The following is a 19518-nucleotide window of genomic DNA, read 5'->3' as shown; positions in this document are numbered from 1 at the left end:
ATTCAAGTTTTTTTTTTAACTAAAGCATATCTGAATTTAAAGTACTATTTTCAGTGTAATGGAAGTTAAAATTCCTTTTAAAAACATGTAGAGCTTATTTCGATTTCTAGCAATTGAACTTATGCTTCAAAAGGCTTAATATTTTACTTCATCCAGAAGTGTGTATCTTAGAGGGAAAAGTGCTGTAAGATGTAATAATGAATCAAAGTAATTGCTCACCATGAGACATTGCTCTGCAGGATAGGAAGGTCAGACCACAACAACACCCAATCCTTAGTAAATCTATTCAGGTTTTATAGCTCAAAGGGAGATGTAAATTTAAAACAGAACACTTGGAAAACAAGAACTAAACATGAAGCACTATCCATTGAGCAAGTGGAGTAACTTCTCTGACTTCAGTGCAGTGTTGGCACTAGACAGTCCAGAAGGAGTTTAAATTAGCAATTCTTACACAATCTGAAATTCAGCTCAAAGCCAGGTCACTTTGGGTCATGACTGTCAGTGCTGGATCAGTAGATTACCAGGTATGGCACAAATGAGTGCATTCAGAATTGGGCACAATTTTCCATTTCTAGCAGGAGCTGTCTGGCTAGTGCAGCAATAATGCTCTTCTGTCAGCAAGACCCAGGAACATGCTTTCTTGGCCAACACTGCATCCAACACCCCAACTCCCTTGTAAGTGTAAGATACCAGATCTGTTCTTTGGGGACTGTTTCTAACAGCTTCTTCTGAATCTCTTGTTTACATCATTATTCATAGCTATCAGGAATATGTTCATTAAAAATTACAGGGTAGTCCCAGGTCATTTTGGCCACCCCAAATAGGGCGACTTTGGAGCCAGAAAAACCTTTGTATAGGTCCATAACAAATACAGTCCTCACCTGTGGCAGATGATGCTAAATACTGGAATACCAGTGAGATTTGTTGTGGTTATTAAGAGCGTAGCAATCACATCTGTTCTGGCCATCAGCTCCACTAACATGTTTATCATCACTATATCACGTCATGGCTCATAGCAGATTTTCTCATGGCATGTTCCCTAACTGTGACAGCATCACTGCCGGGACCTCTAAAGACCTTCTTCCAGTAAAGGAAATCTTCATCTAGCTGAATACTGGTGGTTATGCTTGCAGGGCATTTTTTTTAAGAAACAGAGATTACATTACCTTACACTCATTCCTGCCTACCTATTCAGCCCAGTTTCAGCAAAAACAGAGTCACGAGTTCAAGGAAAGTTGGCAGTGCTACTTGGCTCCATCACTGCCTTCCCTTGAGAAGCCTTCTGTCCTCCAGGGTGCAATGAGCTGCTGATCTCCATCTAAATGTCAAAGCCCCATTTACATTCAACCTCTCTTCTTGGTCTCTCCTAAATCCCTAACATGCTTAATCCTGACTCTTAACACAAGGTGTGTGCTGAGCCTTAGCCAAAGCACCCCGCTCATGGGCAAGACAAAATATTTCTTTGAACATGTCACTCCTAGGGCAGCTCCTTTGCAACTGTATTCCAACAGAACCTCTAAATTTATGTTTAAAGATTCTGTCAGCATCCCCCTTTGGGACATGGGTAAGATGTTCACGACCAAGCTAAACATTAACCCTGAAATAACATCTGCAATCTTTAACTTTCTTGGAAATCTCAGCAGATCTCTCAATGTTCTTTTGTAATTACCACTGAAAACTAGCACAGAAAACCATGTGGAAGTTTTTCACCTGTCTCCTTTAAGGTTTACCAGTTTCCCCTTTTATGCTCTACCATTATTTACATTTAATATGTACAGGAGAAAAGTCAGAATTAGTTCCACAATGTCATATCTGAAAATCACTAAATTTCCTTTAATAAGTAGTTATAACTGGGATATGGAGGGATTATTTCAGTTTTCCATTCAAGTTTCAGGACACTGGAGGTAAAATAAGGCTAAAAGTAGAAGTCCGTGACATACTCATAATTTTGTTAATGTTCAATTAAAAGCAAAAATCCTGAGGGTTGAGTCAGCAGTAAGATACAACCACATATAGAAGCTGTGATCAGTAAAACAGGAATGAAGAGGGAGGAAAGGGGACAAAAAATGCTGAAAAATAACATGGAGAAATAACAGTATGCGAACAGCAAATCAGTCACATAACATTTATTTTCAAAAATTTCTGAAGATGTTAAAATGAACAGCATAATCCTATCCTGGATCAGCACTTTGCAGCATAAGGGCATCTTGCTTTTCACTTTTCATAAGTGCTTACAACTGGGATTTACTTTCTCATGTTAGGGTAAGTCTCACAAGACTGCTAAATGTCAACAGCTGAGAGGTTTGCTGAGATTCCTGTAGTTCTCAACCAGAAGTCTCTATTAGGGAACAAATGGTGCTGGCAAAAAGGTTATGTGGCCCTCCAGATAACTCAAGTGTGTTAACTGTGTCTGTAGTACTAGGCTGTGAAGAATAAGTTTGTTTGACTGAGAAAAGCAGAGAATCAGTGCATTTAGAGCAAAACTCTTGGGTGAGGACAAAACCCCCCCAGATACTATCTATACTGAAATCACATAAATCCCAGTTTCTTCTGGAATGAAGAAAGCTTGTGTAAGAGCTAAAACAAATATAGAAAAGCTCCAAAAGCATATGAAGTTTGCATTTTAAATTCCTCAAAATCTACTGTCATAGAAAGCTGTAACTACACACTCAAGTACTTCAAAGTAAGCAGATGACAATATTAATATTGCTTTCATGACATCCACTTAGCCATTTTCAAAAGATCCACTGTGATATCATCTTCAATTACATGGTCATATCCAGTGCTCCCTACAGTGTTAAAATGAATGCTGCTCACTAAACAGTTACCCTCTATTTTGTTTTGTCATTGCATAGATAGAGTTCATTAACTGTTTTAAACAATTTACATTGTTTAGCATCTGCTCTCAATGCCAGTTACAAAATTACATGAATGGCTTCTTTCCTAGCAGCCTCTATTACAATGTTCACAACTGTAATATCCAAATGCTTTATAAACATTCATTAAATTCTTTTTGTGGCTCTTTTCCTTGTAATATACTTTCTGCAGCAGAGAGACAGCCCAGAAAGGGACTAGGGCAATATGAAAATACTATTAGTATTTTCTACTAATTTTGGATGTCCAACTTGAAAAGTCCAGGGCCTGCCTTCCAGGTAATTTAACATTTTGCAGTATGTAGTGGTTTATTTGGACAGCAAAAGACGCTAACCCTCAGCAGAAAAGGAGAGATGCGTGGAAAGTTAAAGAGACAGAGAAAGAGACAGAGACATCCTCCAGGGTCTTATTTATTTTCATCATATGAGCACCCTGTGACCACTGCCCTTACTCAGCACATGGAAACCTGAACAGCCTTGTGTGCACCACTCCTCACTGCTGTCATCCACGCAGGACAAAGAGGGCTGCTGAACCAGCTTTTAATCCATGCCAGGTTTGCAGTCTGCTGTGGGTAAAGAATAGTGCAGAAACAGGGGCAGAAGTTTACCAAGGGAGCCACCAGCAAGTCCTCTCTATGTTGACTGGAAGACTCCAAGCACTTTTGGGTTTTCCCAAAATATCAGAAATGGAGAATGCAACTTTCAAATTTTAATGAATATGTTCAGTTACTACATATGAAGTCCAACTGTATTTTCAATTTTGGTTATTTGAAGCAAACTTTTCTTAGATAGCAAAAAAAAGCACACACTTTAGTGCAGCAATCTTCCCTACTAAATATCAAGTCTTTTCTCCAACACACATGAACAAAAGATTTCTTGTATTGTTCTGAGCCACATTTTTTGCTTTCAGACAGAGAAAGTGGCAGCCTGTGCCTCACCTGTGCCTGGTATCAATCCTGGAAAATTCACACCCAATCAGGTAAAGTCTGAAAATATTAAAAGCAGCTAAACAAGCTCTTCTGATAGAAAATATTAGGTTGTTTTAATTATAAGACTAATGAAGAGGTGATTTTTCAAAAACTTAGGAAATATCACTGCATAGATGAAAGCCTTCCAGATATAACATAATTAAGAAAAAAATGTGCTTTACAAATGAAGAGGTGTGTGCATGGAGAGAGTGGGAGATGAGTGCTGGCTGCATCAATTTTTCCAGTATAGTCTACAGTGAACCTGACGACAGTTTCCAGGGGAAAAAAACCAAAGCAAAACAAACAAATGAAACAAACAAAAGAATACCCCACAAAATAAATAAAAACCCCTCACAAAACAAAACAAAAAATCCCCAAAACATAAGAGATAAAACCAACTAAAACCAGAAAAATCTTTAGTCTAGCTAAACCATGAAGATGAAGACTTGCCAGGAAGATTCCTTTCAAGAGCATTTTTAAAAACACAAACCTTCCCATAACTGGCATAAGAATGTACAAAGTGAAATGTCGGGGATTTCTCTTGGGCTTGTAGACTTTAATCGGGCAGAATCCAGAAAACCTTAGATTGGGTTTCAGGCAGAGCCTTTCCTCCTTACTTCTTTCTGCAGGCATGCCTGGGATAATTTTTAATTCTGTCTTTCACTGTCATTAATTATCAGATACTGAAAGGTGCATGGAAGGATAAAATTTAAGAGGAAGGAATTTAAAGCTGATGGTAAAGGAAGTCATAGGACATTGCAGGAGGAAAGGAGACAACAGGAGAGTAAAAGTTCAAAGCTGAGAGGACCACAGAATACTAGCAAGTGGATGAATTGAGAGAAGAAAGTCAGAGTTAGTAGGCAATGGTGAGGAAAGAAAGACAAATCTGAAGACTGCATTCAGTGCCCAAGGGCTATAGCCTGCTGCTGAGCTGCTGCACTGCTCAGCAAATGCTGGTTTTCATCTTACCCTACTCCCACAGGGAGCCTGGCCTTTGGCGGCCATTTCAGTCCTACTTGGGAAAATAATTTCACAGAACATCTCTTGAAACAATTTCACAGACTAACTCTCACTGTGAGGATTGCTCTATACAGATCTTTTCTCTTTCACTTTCTTATTTTATCACACCACTCATTTTTGTACTTGCCAAAAGAATAGTTTGACATTAGTTTTCATCACATATATTTATTGTCTGGAAGTCATTGCTTTAAACCTCATTCACAAAAATACCATCAGCAAAATTGAGTCGGGGGAGGTTGTTAAAAAACGTTTATGTGACAACACCCTTCCCTGTCTAACTAAGTAAATCATCTGAGATCTTAACACACTGCAGAAAGTACCTGACTTGGACTTGAAATTAAAAAAAAAAAAACTGTTCATGTATAGTGACTCAGCACAGTTCTGACTACTTATTTACCACAATTAGAATCAAATTCCCTCCAAGTGAAACCAGAAATTCAGGTTTTCAGGAACGGTTATGTCAGGCATAACACTTAACCTTTGGCAAGTACAATGAGTTTGCTTCATACGGGAAGAACTGAGTCATGTATATTGCTCCTGTATTGTATCCTGTTGAATAACTTATCACAAACTAAAATGAAGATTATTGTGTGTGCATTGTGTGTGGGACTTGGAGCTTCTGAGTCTTTTCTCAGTGGGTGGAATAAGTTTGTTTTCGCCTCCACAGAGAAAAACATAGAACATGTGAATAGACGTGTATAAAATAGTTGCATTTAAAAAAAGGCTCATTTGTACATTATATAAGCAGCAGAAATCTATCAAAGCAACAGAACAACACTAGTTTATGTTGCTACAAGTCTGTCTGTATGTTTGAAAGTGACTGTCTGTAGCAACATGCTCTAAGTTTTGCTGTATTTTCCACATTTTGAGATCAACATTGCGATTTTTCTTTGAATAACCATTACAGTGTGAAATACAGTTTTGGAAAATAACAGATCCCATTTTGTTCTTGGCTTTTGGATAATGTTTTCCTAGTGTTCTTGTCAGCAGATATAGCTGACTGGTTGGTGTTTTTCCAGAAACACTAAATTTATGTTAGACTTCAGAGAGTTTTATTGGTGAGATGGTAGAATATAAGAGGAGATATGAGATGAGGCATAGAAGCAAAAAGGGAAAGAGAATTAAATTATACTTCTCCATCTATTTTCTAAACAAAATTTTATAGTAAATTTGGGAAAGAAGTCAATTTGAATAATTTTGAAACTTAAAGGGTTTTTTGTTTTTATTTTCAAATGGAAGTTCTAACAAAATATAACCCTTTTTTTTTTTTCTTTTAATTTTCTTCAGAAGTAACTACATTATCTGAACACGCAATACTGCTCACATTATTTCAGGGCATATTTTGATTCCATACAAAGCTAAAATGAAGGACTCTTGAGAAACCTCTCTGCTTCTTTCTTCCAGAAGAAAGGAGACATTTTTCCTTTCTCTCGTCCCATACTTATTTGATAATAATAATATGTTCACTCACATAAAAGGGGTAAAACAAGGCAATTTAAAAATTTCTAAGTTTCTAATATATTATAGCCACTACCTTGCTGGAGTTTACAATATGCATAGATGCTTAAATACCATAATATTGAAAACATAGCACTTCAATAAACAGAGGTAATATTTTGGGGACTGAATGTCTATGAGCCTACCACCAAAATTAGGCATTACTTTTGTGACCATTTCTTTGTAGCAAGATGGGAATTTGCAGGTTATGGCCAGAAAAAAAGTCTTTATACTTCTAGTCCAAAGGAGCAGATTCACCACACCTTCATTGTGTAGTGCCTCTAAAAGCAGATGGTTTCTATTCACTAATCACTGACAATTTGCCTGTAACACTGAACAGTAGCTTACTCCACACAGTCTCAATGGCTGCAAATGTAAAACTCCCACCTCCCCTGGCAGACTTACATGTATCTCAGACCCAAAAGAAGCCCCAGGTTCCACTAACAAATCACTGGGGCAGAGATAAAACTGCAGGAGATTATTTTCCCATGTCAAGAGGGCAACAGATGCGTCAAAAAGGACTCTGAGCCCCTAAAGTCTGTTTTGGTCCAAGAAATATCTTTGGTTTTTATTACACCATTGTTCTTAGTATAATAAGTAATGAGCTGTGCCCTAAATAAAGGGCCCTAAATAAAGCGCCTGTCAGGGTTTCACAGGCTTTAAAGCAAAGTAACTGTGTGGGATTGTTTAGGTAAGGGAAAATTCAACAGTGAGTAAGTAGGTTTAAGCCCACCACAACAACAGGCATTTCCTCTTCCAGTCTAAAACAAATTTGCTGTCTTGTAAACATAAACACCAAGATTACTTGTGCATTAGTCTAAAAATCTGTGACACGTCATGTGTAAACCTTTCCCGCAAGGACACGGTGGGCCATGACCGTACTGTCAACTGATTGTGTTGTAAGGGATTACAAATAATACTACATTCATTTTTCAGTAGTTGATAATGGCAGCTGACCATGCTGCAAACATGGAAATTGATTTGCTCTGAGTCTGCTGCAGGATGACAAACCATCGCACCTTTGGCTACTCTTGCACTCAGTAATGACTGGAAGTGACTGTTTCTCCTGTAGGAATACTATTACAAGGCCAAGTGCATGAGCTCTGTAATTTAGCATAGCTCACCCAATAATGGGTGAGCACAATAGCAACCAAATTACAATCTGATAGGATTAATTTGTGGAAATATCCATAAATACATCTCAATTTGTGAGTCCCTGCTTCATTATTGTGTAATTAATTTTAACATTTGTATTTATTCTCCACTATATTAGTCATCTGCAGGTTATATTATTTAATCTGCTCTGAAGTTCTTTTATATGAGAAAATAAACAGTAGGTAAGAGTGACATGATATTGCTTTTTGTTATGTTCTAGTTACACAAGTCCTATTTAAGAGATTGAAGTCAATTGTTAAGTTTGTTCTCTATTGTAGTTTTGCACCTTAATAAGGGTTCCAATGCATTTAAAGCTTATTCTGAAACTACTTGCATTTGGAGTCAATGAAAGGCTATCACTGTCTTTAACATCCATTGCTTTAGGATTTGGGGTGTGAAATATAGCCATAGATTCATCTTTTTAAATCACCAAACTTAAAATACATTCTTGAGACCCTATTTCTGCTGCATAGAGTCTTCCAAATAGCATTGTAAAATCTTGCAAAAATGCTAGTAGTACCTGTATACATTTGTACTCCTATACTGACATAATATATTGTAAAAGTAGCAATAACACTGCTGTTCATAACCAAGGAACAAAGTGGAAATCTTGAGGTAGCCCTAATGTTAGCACGGTACAGAGAACACAATGATTTAACACCATGGGAAACTCAAATAGACAAGAAAATTTTCATTCATACATTCACATAATGTATTGAAGCCCCAGGTTTACATTCTTAACATCTGCATAGTCTGAGTTTGCTTGTCATTTCCTGATAGCTTATCAGCTACTGTGACTGAGTTTATTTCTGGTTATTGCTGTTGTTAACATTAACTTGTCAAGTTTGGTGTCCATGTGTTTGTTTCCCTCCCCTTCCTTGTTGGCAAGGTCCTCAAACAATCCTGAAGAAGAAATGTTCCCACACCCCACATACCCTTCTCTGTCAGTGCAACTGAGCAGCTCCTCCTCATCACCACCACCTGTGGGGGTGCTGGACTGGTATCATAAGTTTCTTAGTTGTAGGTTTGATGTGATTTGGACTTTAACCCTAGCCTGGTAAAGTTCCTGTCTTGGATTGTGCTTATCAGAGGTTGATAAGAGTTGCCAAGACAACTCTAATCCTCTGCCCTGGGTTTCGATCATCCTATTGTATTTTCCCCCATCCCATTGTATTTCTCCCCCACATGTCCATCATACCCCCAGACCCCAAAACCTTCAGGAGAGGTGTCTGATAGGGATTGGTGGGTCTCACAGGACCACATCCCAAATTCACCTGATTTGTTAATGTTGTGTATTGCATTTTGACCTTACCCACCTGGCTTTGTGTGATTGGTCTTGTAACCTGTATCCACCCCTGAGATTTTGGGGGAACAAAAACCCCCTGTAACCGAGGCCCGGGGTCACTCCCCAGAGGCACAGGCCTGGAACCAGGGGCTGCCCCTGAGTCACCCGAATAAAACCTTTCTCCCTGAGCCTCCGGAGTGTCCCCTCTTTCGAACCACGGCCGAGACAGCTAAGGCAAAAGCACTGCGGAGCCAAAGACCCACGCAAAGGTACTGTTGGGCGTATCAGAGCTAGCAGGGTGGCCCAGCTGACGCTGAGCTGACCTGAGAGACAGATACGCGAAGCAACAACCACCCTCCTTGTGTGCTCCTCAGGTTTGTCTCCTTGTTCTTGTGTGTGGTTCCCTTCACTACACACCCTTAGAGAAGCAAAGACTCCTTTCATATTCCCTGACAGAGACTTCCATTAACCGAAAAGATCAGTAATTTCAAAACAAAAACTGAGGTTGGTGAGTTCTCAACATTTTTGAAATTCATGGTACATATTCATTTCCACATGTGAGTCTTAGATTTCTTCTCTTCTTTTGCACTGAGGCTTAAAAAGCTGTGCTGCAAAATTTTTGATGCTATAAATACAGGGAAAAAATGTTAATTAAGCTAGAAATTTAGCTAATTTAGTGAGAGAAAGCTAAGGAAAAATTCTTACTGACATTACTGCAGATAAATTTATAATGTAAAGTATTATAGAGTACTCTGCACAGAAGTAGTGGAATGTCAATTAGTGCAATCTTTTATGGAGCTATCACTTAAATCACTGCTTTGTTTTTCCAGTTTTTATTGATTAAGGTTAGTGTACCAGCATGAAAAAAAAAAAAAAAAAAGTATGTATTTCTATGTCGTTTAAGTGATAGAGAAGAATAATACTTTTTCATGATCAATATTTTATTTGATCTTCTGAAAAGCTTTTTACAGATGATTTCTAGGTCTGTCTGGAGAACTGAAAACTGCAAAGATGTAAATTTCCATTCTAATTTCCTATAATATTAATGGTTTTCTTTGCACAGATATGAGTTGAAAACCTGAATGTCAACATTTAAGAAAATACTGATGAAGGACAAATTTCTTATGAAAATAAGTTTAATCCCTTATTTTTAAAGTTTTAACACAAGAAGGGCCTTCAAATATATCCTATATAGTATTGTTTAAAAATAACTGAAAATTGACTTTTCCTCTTACAAGGAGTAAATATGTAGTAAACTTTTGTCCTTTTTTAAATATCATCCAATAAATTATATTCTTTCTCTGCTATGCATACCTTGCTTACTTAGCTTGAAAAAGAAAAAAACATTTTACTACAGAAAAGCATCTCAGTCTGACAAATCATTTTCTCTACTAACCTCTATTTTAATTAAAGTGCAGGTAAATTTTGTCATCTAAACTATGCCACCAGAAGTCTGCTGAATATCAAAATCTTTGCAATGTCTGCTATAGCTTCATGTTGGAACATAATGTCTTTAGGATAATAACAGGACTTATCCTGGGTTTAGCACTACATCTTTGGTAGGGAGCAAAATTAATTGATGGATAAATCTGTGAGGGTAAAGTCACTGATGCCTGCAGCCTGGGTTGACTTAGAGGCATTAGTGTAGATGGGGCAGATAGGTGAGATCTGTAAAGGACCAGTCCCTGAATGTCACAGGGACCTGTGCAGTGCTACCATTTCCTTTTGTGCCTATTTATTTTCAACATGTTTTTTCTTTGTGTCACTCATGACTAAACAATCAACGACCTAGGGGAAAAAAAAAAAAGCAAACACTTGTTTGGAAATATAAAACTTTCTGCAAAGATGAGAGTTTTTTGTGGAGGTCTTTCTTTGTCCTAATAGCTTGGTCTTTGCCCACTGACAGAAATAAAGAACTGTGCAGTGTCAACATGTCAACACCTATGGTTTTGCTAAGCTGACTTGACAATAGGTCCATAATTAGACATGGCAGTGATGTACCCTTGACTTTGCTTATACAACAGTTCCAGCCTGTGGTGAAGTACAAAGGTAAGAGACCAAAGAAAGTAGATGGGCTTGTGCCCTTTTCATAAAATCCTTTCTGAAAGCAACAGGGCTAGAGGGAGCCATTGGTTTGACCTTGTAGGGTATCTCTTATATTTTTCTACCTTAATCTCTTCAGTACAGATAGAAACTTACACAAAGAAAGCCTTCTATAACCAACAGTGCTTTTCACATGTGACAAAATAATTCTTCACAGAGGTACCTGACCTAGTTTGTATAAAATGAGCCCAGCTTTAGGACTTCTTAGCCTGGCCGAACTGTTGGTTACTACTTCTCGGTTCTAAACCTGCTCAGAGATCACTCTGCTCTGTACAGCTCTGTATTGTCCTGGGCAGAGAGCCATCAAAGACAGCTATTGGGGAAACATTGTACAATACCTGGAGAATGTTTTTGCCAACAGCATTATACAAACACAACTAATCCCTGCTAGCATGCACGATGCTTATTCCTACTGAGTCGGAAAAAACCCCACCAAACAGGACTGTTGTCATGATCAGTATGTGGCGTTTGTTGGGTTTTTTTCCTCTAAATAACACTGTAAAGGCCACCAAGCCTTAGGGAAAGCTAACTGGCTGTGTTTGCAGGATGTGTTTTAAGGACATTTTCTTCGGTGTTCACGTGATTCAGTTCCATATTCTTCATAATATGGTAATGAAAACTAGTAGCTGTTGATTATAAAATAATATAATACACTAATTTTGAATAAAGACAAGATAGGATGAAATTTCTTAATTTTTCAGAATTTGAGTAGACAAAGTCATATATAGTTAGAAGACCACATTGCCAGAAAATAGGTGACCTTAATTAGACAAGTTTTCATGAACTGCTCATCTACAATGCCATAACTCCTTCCACTTTTCTGAGCACAGACACGTGTTCTGGACATGGATATCGACATGGATGTAAAAATAGTACTGGCACTTGAAAAAAAATTGCCATTTTACAGTTTGATAAACCATTTCCTTTTGTGTTCAGTATAGTCTTTGAATATTTAAAAAATAAGCAGAAATTAACTCCAAGTTTGATATGTGCTTGAAGACAGCACTGGAATGCTTAACCATCATTAAAGAAGTTAAAATAATTATTAAATGGTGCTCTTGCAGTACTGTTTAAATTTAAGAAAGGCACTCCCAAGTAAAAAAACAAAACAAAACAAAACAAAACAAAACAAAACAAAAACCAAAAAAAAAAAAAAAAAAAAAAAAAAAAAAAAAACCAAAAAAAACCCACATGATCTAGCTTTGTAATACACACCTCATCTCACAAGGCTGTATCGCATGATCTTAAAAGCATCAGTCTTATAAAATTTCTCTATGGGGTGTGTGTGTGTACACATGTACATACACACAAAAAAACCCCCATAGATAAAGTATATCAATTGAAAGAAAGGAAGGAATTTCACATATAGGCTTTTCAATGTTTTATACAAAATACATATTTTGGTGATAGAGACCTTTTCTACCAAAAAATATGTAAGAATGACTTTTGTACTTAGCAGGTTCTGAGAATGCACAACCAACCTACTAGTACTTTGTTAGTCATGTTAGCAATGAACAATTTTTACAAGTTCATTTCAGTACAAGGGTTAGTGGTGATTCAGGTGGTGTCCTCTGGAGTTTGTACTGTGACAGAATAAAGAACTATGAGAGCAAGAGGGAGCACACAGAAACCACAGTGGATTACATTCAGTTTTCTGAAGGATTCAGTAGAATCTAAAGTTTTACTTTTAAAAAACCTCTACACATTTTGACTGTAAATACCACTGTGAAAAATGACCCACATGAACCAAAAGAACATCAAAATCGTCACTTTGCAGGAAGTCTAAAACAAATCAGCCAGAAAGCTTTACTTTTCACTTATAGCAACTGAGACTCAGTCAATGTGTGAAATAGTTAGAGCTGAGTCAGGTAAAAAAGGTGAAGGAATTATGGAGATTGACAAAAGTGACCTACAAGACACTTCTGCTTCCAAAAGGTTGCTTTAAAAGCTCACTGCAGAATTGACTAGTGAGGTTTCATTGATTAGGTCTAGGGCTCAGTTTCCACCAGCTGGGAAATACCTACCTAAGATATAAGAGATAAGAAATATTTTCGAAACTGACAAAAGTTAAAAGTAATTGCTATGATCTTCTTTTGACCTAATCTACTAGGAATTTGTATGAATTTGCTTCCCTCAGCACAGCAGTCCTGTGTCAATAATGCTGGCATGAACCCATGGAATGAATGATGGCCAGTGGCACCCTGTATCAGCAATAGTGCGGCCAGCAGGACCAGGGCAGAGATTGTCCCTCTGTGCTCGGCACTGGTGCGTCCTGTGTTCAGTTTCTCTCACTACAAGAAGGACAGTGAGGTACTGGAGCATGTCCAGAGAAGGGCAATGGAGCTGAGGAAGGGTCTGGAGCACAAGGAAAAAGAGCAGCTGAGAGAGCTGGGGTTGTTTAGTCTAGAGAAAAAAGGGCTCAGAGGGGATCTCATTGCTCTCTCTAACTACCTGGAAGGAGGTTGTTGTGAGGTGGGGGTGAGTCTCTTCCAGATAACAAATGACAGGAAGAGAGGAAAAGTTGTGCCAAGTAAGGGGATTGGTTATTTTAAAAAATGTCTTAATGAAAAGGATTGTCAAGCACTGGAATAAGCTTCCTGGGGAACTGGTAGAATCATCATGCCTGGAAGTGTTCAAAAGGTATATGGATGTGGCTCTTGGGGCCAATGGCAAACACAGTGGTGCTGACTTAATGGTTGGACTTGATTATCTTAGAGATCTTTTTCAACCTCAGTGATTCCATGATTTTATGATTGTAAGTTGTCTTTCAATAAACAGCCAACAGATCCATCGGGATGGCAGGCAAGAACCCCCTCTAAATACATTCTATGTTTCCTCTATCAAAACCAGAATTCACGTCACTTCAGCAGTGAGGTGTTTTATTTTTGCTTCATTAAAATTAACTGTAGAGCTGGGCTATATTTTTCAGCCAGAACAATTTGCACTATGTCATTTTCTTGTTTAGTTTAAACAACTGGCAGTAATAAAACAAGAGCAGGTGAATGTGTTACTATGGTTCCTGTTTGTAGTGCAGAATAAACAGACACAGAAAAAGAGCACAGAGACAGGAAGGTCACACTCTTTGCCAAGAAGATCTATCTTTCAATTCAGAATTTGGTATTTGTCAAGTTGTTCTTTCTGATCATCCTTTGTTGGATGTGCGAATTAAATTATGTGATTCTATCCCCAATAATGTTTTTTGTTTTCCTTTTTCTAAGTGTTATATGTCTAAACACAGAAAGAAAAGCATTCCAAATTCATGGGATGCAGAAAATACAACCTCATTCAAACTACCTTAGAAATGAAAAATCTATCTGGCTCATGGTTTTGACTGCTACCTCTGGGACAGAGAGAAGAAAAGCACCAAGTGCTCTTACAGTTGCTAATTTATCATTAGCATAGTTTGTGTCTGCTTTTGGTCAGATATTATTCAAAATCATGTTTTCATGATACCAGATTTATTTTTATCATGATGATGAAGTTCATTATGTGACTATGGTTTGCCAGATTAATGCTTCCACTCCCCAACTGCCTTGTCCCACCTACCCCAGGTGGGGCTAGGAGAACACACCTGGGTCCAGAAACACTAAACACAATTCCTTCACAATCTCTCCACCTGACAGGTTGTTTTTGATATAAGAAGTACTGCAGGTGCTAGAAGGGTCAGCAACGAGAAGATGCTTTACTGGTAAATATAAAAATGAAGGGCCTTGTTTCCTACGTCTGTCCAAAACAGACTTCATTGTAGCAGGTGTGCGCTTCTTGGATGCATTTCATTTTGTGCAGCACATGTTTGGACTGAAATGTTGCAGCAGACAGAACTCAAGCCATGGATTTACCTTTTTTTCTCCCTGTTCACACAGTATGTTGCTAATTTCATCCAAGTCATCCACCTACAAAGAGATCACTCAAGCCAAAGGAAGGAAGCAAAATGATGTTTTTTTCTTAACAAGAAATCATGCACAAATAAGAAGTGTTTGACTTTTGATATAATTTAGTTCTATTATATAATATACTAGCGAAATATAATATAAAAATGCCCCCTTCAATTGTATCATACAATTTCTACCAATAACCTTTGGCCTGAAGAGAGCAACACAGTAAAGAAATCTCATTCTTTCTCAGTTCCGATGGCCAAGGATACCTGAAAATTGCCTTTGCTATGAATAGTGTTTATTTTTTTTGTTTTTCCCAGATGAGATATTGCAAATCCTTTCTGCCCTTTCCCCCATATATTGATCCACCTTATCAGCTCTACCTCACTCACACTGGCCAGTCAGAGACATCCCAGAAGAAAAATTGTTATCTAAATAAGTTGCTCACTTTCCTTCTTCCTTTACTTAATTCTCTTTCTTACCAAGGAAAAGTGAAAAAAAGCATGCCTTTCTCCCTGATAAAAATTCACAGACACTTCAGCAAAGGGACAAACTAGTCTTCTGCAGCACTTGCTGAGAACAAGCAATGACCCAGCATTACTGTTACCAACTGACAACATAGATCCAGATGGACTATCTGATCTCTAACTGTCTCTATAATAAAGCCCATGTCGATATGTTGATAAAAGAGGACTGGATACATTTGCTTGTTAATACTCTTGAAAGTCACAGGCAAAACTGAAATTAGAAGCAAAAGAAATTTCACTACTCTGCAAGCAGCTCTCAAGCATCTATTGGCTAAACTTATAGAATGGCCCTGTCATCTCTCATTACAGAAACTTTCATGACCCTCTATTCCCTTGTTTCAGTGACTTTATGGAGTAGCCATGCATGCATATGAATGCAATTTTTAAAATAGTTTCTACACAAACATGCGGAAATCAACTGCTAAAGAATGTGATCAGTCTGGTTTTCTTCCCAAGCTTTCTAAGAGTCACACCATTAATTAAGTCTGTTTCTCAGAACAGGATAATCAGTGTTTCCTTGTCTATTAAGATGGAGATGCAATCCAGAAATAAAATTCCTGTTGTCTCTGCAGATGCACAGAAGCTGGCTGGTGCTACAAAATGTGTATTCAATTAAGTCAAAGACTGTCGATCAACCATGCCTGGCAAATATTGCAAGCATAAAAAACACACTGCAAATATATAGTAAATGTGCATTTTGGCAGGTGAACACAAGATTGTGAGTCTTCCATTCTTTTTCAGTTCTATGCTGGGACTATAAAGGACTGCCATACAGGATGCTTTAGAAACTGCGTATTTCCACAAATGTCTATATCATGGCCATGAAAAATTGGCCAACACCAAAGGAAATTAAAACCAAAAGAGAGAAAGAGAAGATAAACTTAGATTGGGGTAAAGAAAATTATTTAATCTTTGAATTTTAATTATAGAGACACTAGAACAACCTTTTTTCTAATGGCAATCTTTACTTCAGGGAAAACAAAGGGTAGTTCTTTACACCATCATTACTCTTGTCCTTACTATTTCACTAGGATAACAGAGGTGTAAACTACAGAGGGTGGATGAAAGGGAATTCTTGGAGGAAATTGTAGCAAGGCATCTTCCACTTTGATACAAGGAAATAAAAATCCTCACTGTGAGGATGAAGAGCTCTACAGGAAATGCCCAACAAAACAAAGAGGTCTAGTTTTATTTTGGCCATGTTTGAATTGGGATGACTCTTCAAATGTCCTGCAGAGGTCCTTTCTAACCTCAGTTAGTCTACTCTTGTATGTGTGTGAGCTGGCAGCAGACAGGCTTGTATATATATGAAGATCACTAAAGCCAAGTGACTTAGAAAGAAATCAGAGAAAAGAAAACCTGTTTAAGCCACATTAATTTTGCTGTGAAATAAAAAGCTCATTTTGGAGAAATTACTTCATCTGAGAGCTGGAAAAACTCTCCCTTTTTTCCTCTCCAGTGTTCTAACATTCTACAGAGAAAAATGTTTTCTTGTAACTTAGTCTTTACTATAAAGGGAGAAAGGTATATAAAAAAAGTAAAAAACTACAAAATTGATTCAGTAACAAGTAAAAACCAGAGGTTACACAACAATACACTTTGGCAAACTTAACTTTGCATTTGAAGCTCTAGATATAGAAAGGTAAGGACATTAGGAGCTTAAGACATAAAGACGTAACTGAGAAAAAATTACTTTCAAAATATTAACAGCATGAAGAAATATAACGATATCTAAGAAAACTAGCTCTTGAAAGAGAGCAAAGGCCAAGTTGAGCTAAATTAGAGCCTACCACCATTTATCTAGTAATGCAGAAAAATGCCTTCCCTGCAGATTAATTTCTCCAGTTGGAAGAATTTTTTTGAATGTGACCATCAAAAATGTTGTCTTCTTGAATACAGAAATAGAAACAGCTCGTCAGACTCTGGAAATTAAAGTCTTCAGGTTAGAGATTAATCTTAGACTTGTCCTAAAATGCCTCTAGCAAAAATCCTGCAACTGATAAAAGACTGGCATAATCATATTTGAACCAATTTTCCTAGCCTGTGGAAGTATAGTGGGCAGATCAGGTCAAAGATATGTTTCAGGTCCAAATGAGATTTAACTAAAAGGCTGTATCACCATCCCTCTAAAGTCAGCATTCATTCTGAGACTAATAATGAATGTCACTTGTGGGATTTCTTTACACAGTGATAATTTTTGCCAAAACATACCTCTGGAACTGCAGTCAGACCTGCTTCAGCAAACATTGCCTCTGACTTCAACACACAGAACTAACTGTGCAGCCCAGGCTGATTCAGACCTTACTCATCATCACTAGGGAGCCAAGTAACTGGTTCTGACTCCTGATCAATTTCAGAATATTTCATAAGATCTGGCATGCTCTGAAGGGAAAGAAGATGGGATGGATAATTAAACTCTGTGAAAGTTTAACTACTTTATCGGTACTTGGTTGTTATCTCCACTTTTGCCCTTTGCAGTACTTGCTGCAGTTAATTTTGTCCTGAGAGCAGAGATCTGCCTCCAGAATAGATGTACATAGTCTAGAAGAAACCATTAGAAACTTATCTGTTAGGGACTCACCCATCATTTGGAAGAAGATGAAAAGGTGTAAAGGTAGATTGCTTTAACTGATTAATTGGTAACTTTGCAGCTCGTAAAGCTGAACTCTATACAGGAGAGGGGTCATGTATTTCTACTGTCTGGGTATCAGATGATACCCATTTAGTCTCATACAAATAAAAAAAATGAACTATCACAGCAGTAACCAACTTGATCTTCCCAGATGATTTTTAAACAACTGACTACTGTATATCACAGGAGGAAATTATTTAAAACAAAATAAAACCCCTCAACACTCGGCCCTCCACACTCATCTTTCTATGACCACGTCTTTTCCTTGCATGTGCCAACTAGTGCTACCACCTCTAGGACCACTGGAGGTTGAGTGAGGCAGGGAGAAAGAAGAAAAAGCAAGAGAAAAGGCTGTGACCTCCTGTGCCAATACATTTAACATAACAGAAAAGAGTCTCATTTCACACAACGTGGGTTACTCACAGCTCAGCTTCAATGCTCTGGTCAGCAGCTATGTAGTTGGCAGGGATGTAGCCCATGAGCTTGCGGCCAGGACAGACTGACCCCTCTGGCAGGAGGAGTTTGGCATACCACCACCCCTCATGGGATGCACTCAGCACTTGCAGCTTTTCCCCAGCTCGGAAGCTCAAGTCGTCCTCAGTGCGAGCGTCGTAGTCAAACAGAGCCACAAAGTTGCAAATGTTTGCTAGGTGCTGGCCAGGCAGTGGAGGTAAAGGTTTCTCTTCTGTCTTACCCTCTAAGTCCTTCTGTCCTGCCTGGAGGTCGGGTTTTACCACAGCAAGGTTGGCAAAGACCTGGCCTCCTTTGTCTTCCTGCTCACCATCTCTCCTAAATAAGCAGGGAAGGTAAGGCTCCAAACAGGGAAAGTGCTTCTGGCAGAAGTTTCCCATCCTGATTCTTTGTTGCTTCCTCTGCTTCTGTTTTTCTCTTGCTTTTCCTGGTTGCAAGACCCTTAGACCAATTTTTGCACCATCCACATCTTAGCTTTTTGTGGACTTCTTCTTCTGCTTCTCCTTTGGCACAAAATGAAACAACTCCTGGCACAGCTGGAAGCTCCTCTCTGGGTCCCACAGAGAGCTCATTACAGACAGCTCCCAATCAGGGAGTGAAACCTAAGCATTCAAGTGCCAGCACACGTGTGGAGGGAATTTTTCACTTCCTCTTCAGAACAGGAAAGCAACACAACAGCTGTGCTGGGCTGAGCTCTGAGAACAACAGCAAAGTGTGGAGCCTCCTCTGTTACGCAAAACAATAAAGCCAGAACATGTAAATAAGGGAGGCTTTTCCATTCCTTCTGTTCGGGATGGGTGCTTCCTTATCTCAGATGTGGTCTGGTCATATGATCAGTGGTGAATGTCTGTCTTGGCAATGATTAACCAAACTGACCTGTCTGCTTCCTCAGCAGTCTGACGTGGATAGCTTGAATGAATATTTCTTTTTGTTTCCTGGTTTCTACTGGATTTGGCTCACAGTGGGAAGTCTTTGCTCGCCTGAGACTGGCAGATGCCCTCACTGGGAGTGCACCTGTGGCTCTGGCCCTCACTCACACCCGGGCACATTCCCTGCCAAGTACAGGCCCCACAAACCAACCCTCTGGCTTTTTTTTTTTTTTTTTTTCTTTT

The 19518-nt window shown here is 38.4% G+C and overlaps 1 protein-coding gene across 1 annotated transcript in view; it reads right to left on the bottom strand.

Annotated features, from left to right (window-relative positions):
• FRK (fyn related Src family tyrosine kinase) overlaps positions 1-19258 on the bottom strand; it is a 48423-nt gene extending 29165 nt beyond the window's left edge. The window contains exon 1 of the mRNA XM_083858512.1: positions 18359-19258. Within this exon, the coding sequence (XP_083714638.1) occupies positions 18359-18786 (428 nt within the window). The 5' untranslated portion in view covers positions 18787-19258. The remainder of the gene's footprint in view (positions 1-18358) is intronic.
• Between the last annotated feature and the right edge of the window lie 260 nt (positions 19259-19518).

Source organism: Zosterops lateralis, assembly GCF_965231275.1.
Source record: "Zosterops lateralis genome assembly, chromosome: 3".
NCBI classification, from domain to species: domain Eukaryota; kingdom Metazoa; phylum Chordata; class Aves; order Passeriformes; family Zosteropidae; genus Zosterops; species Zosterops lateralis.
This window is presented reverse-complemented; position numbering and strand designations above follow the sequence as displayed.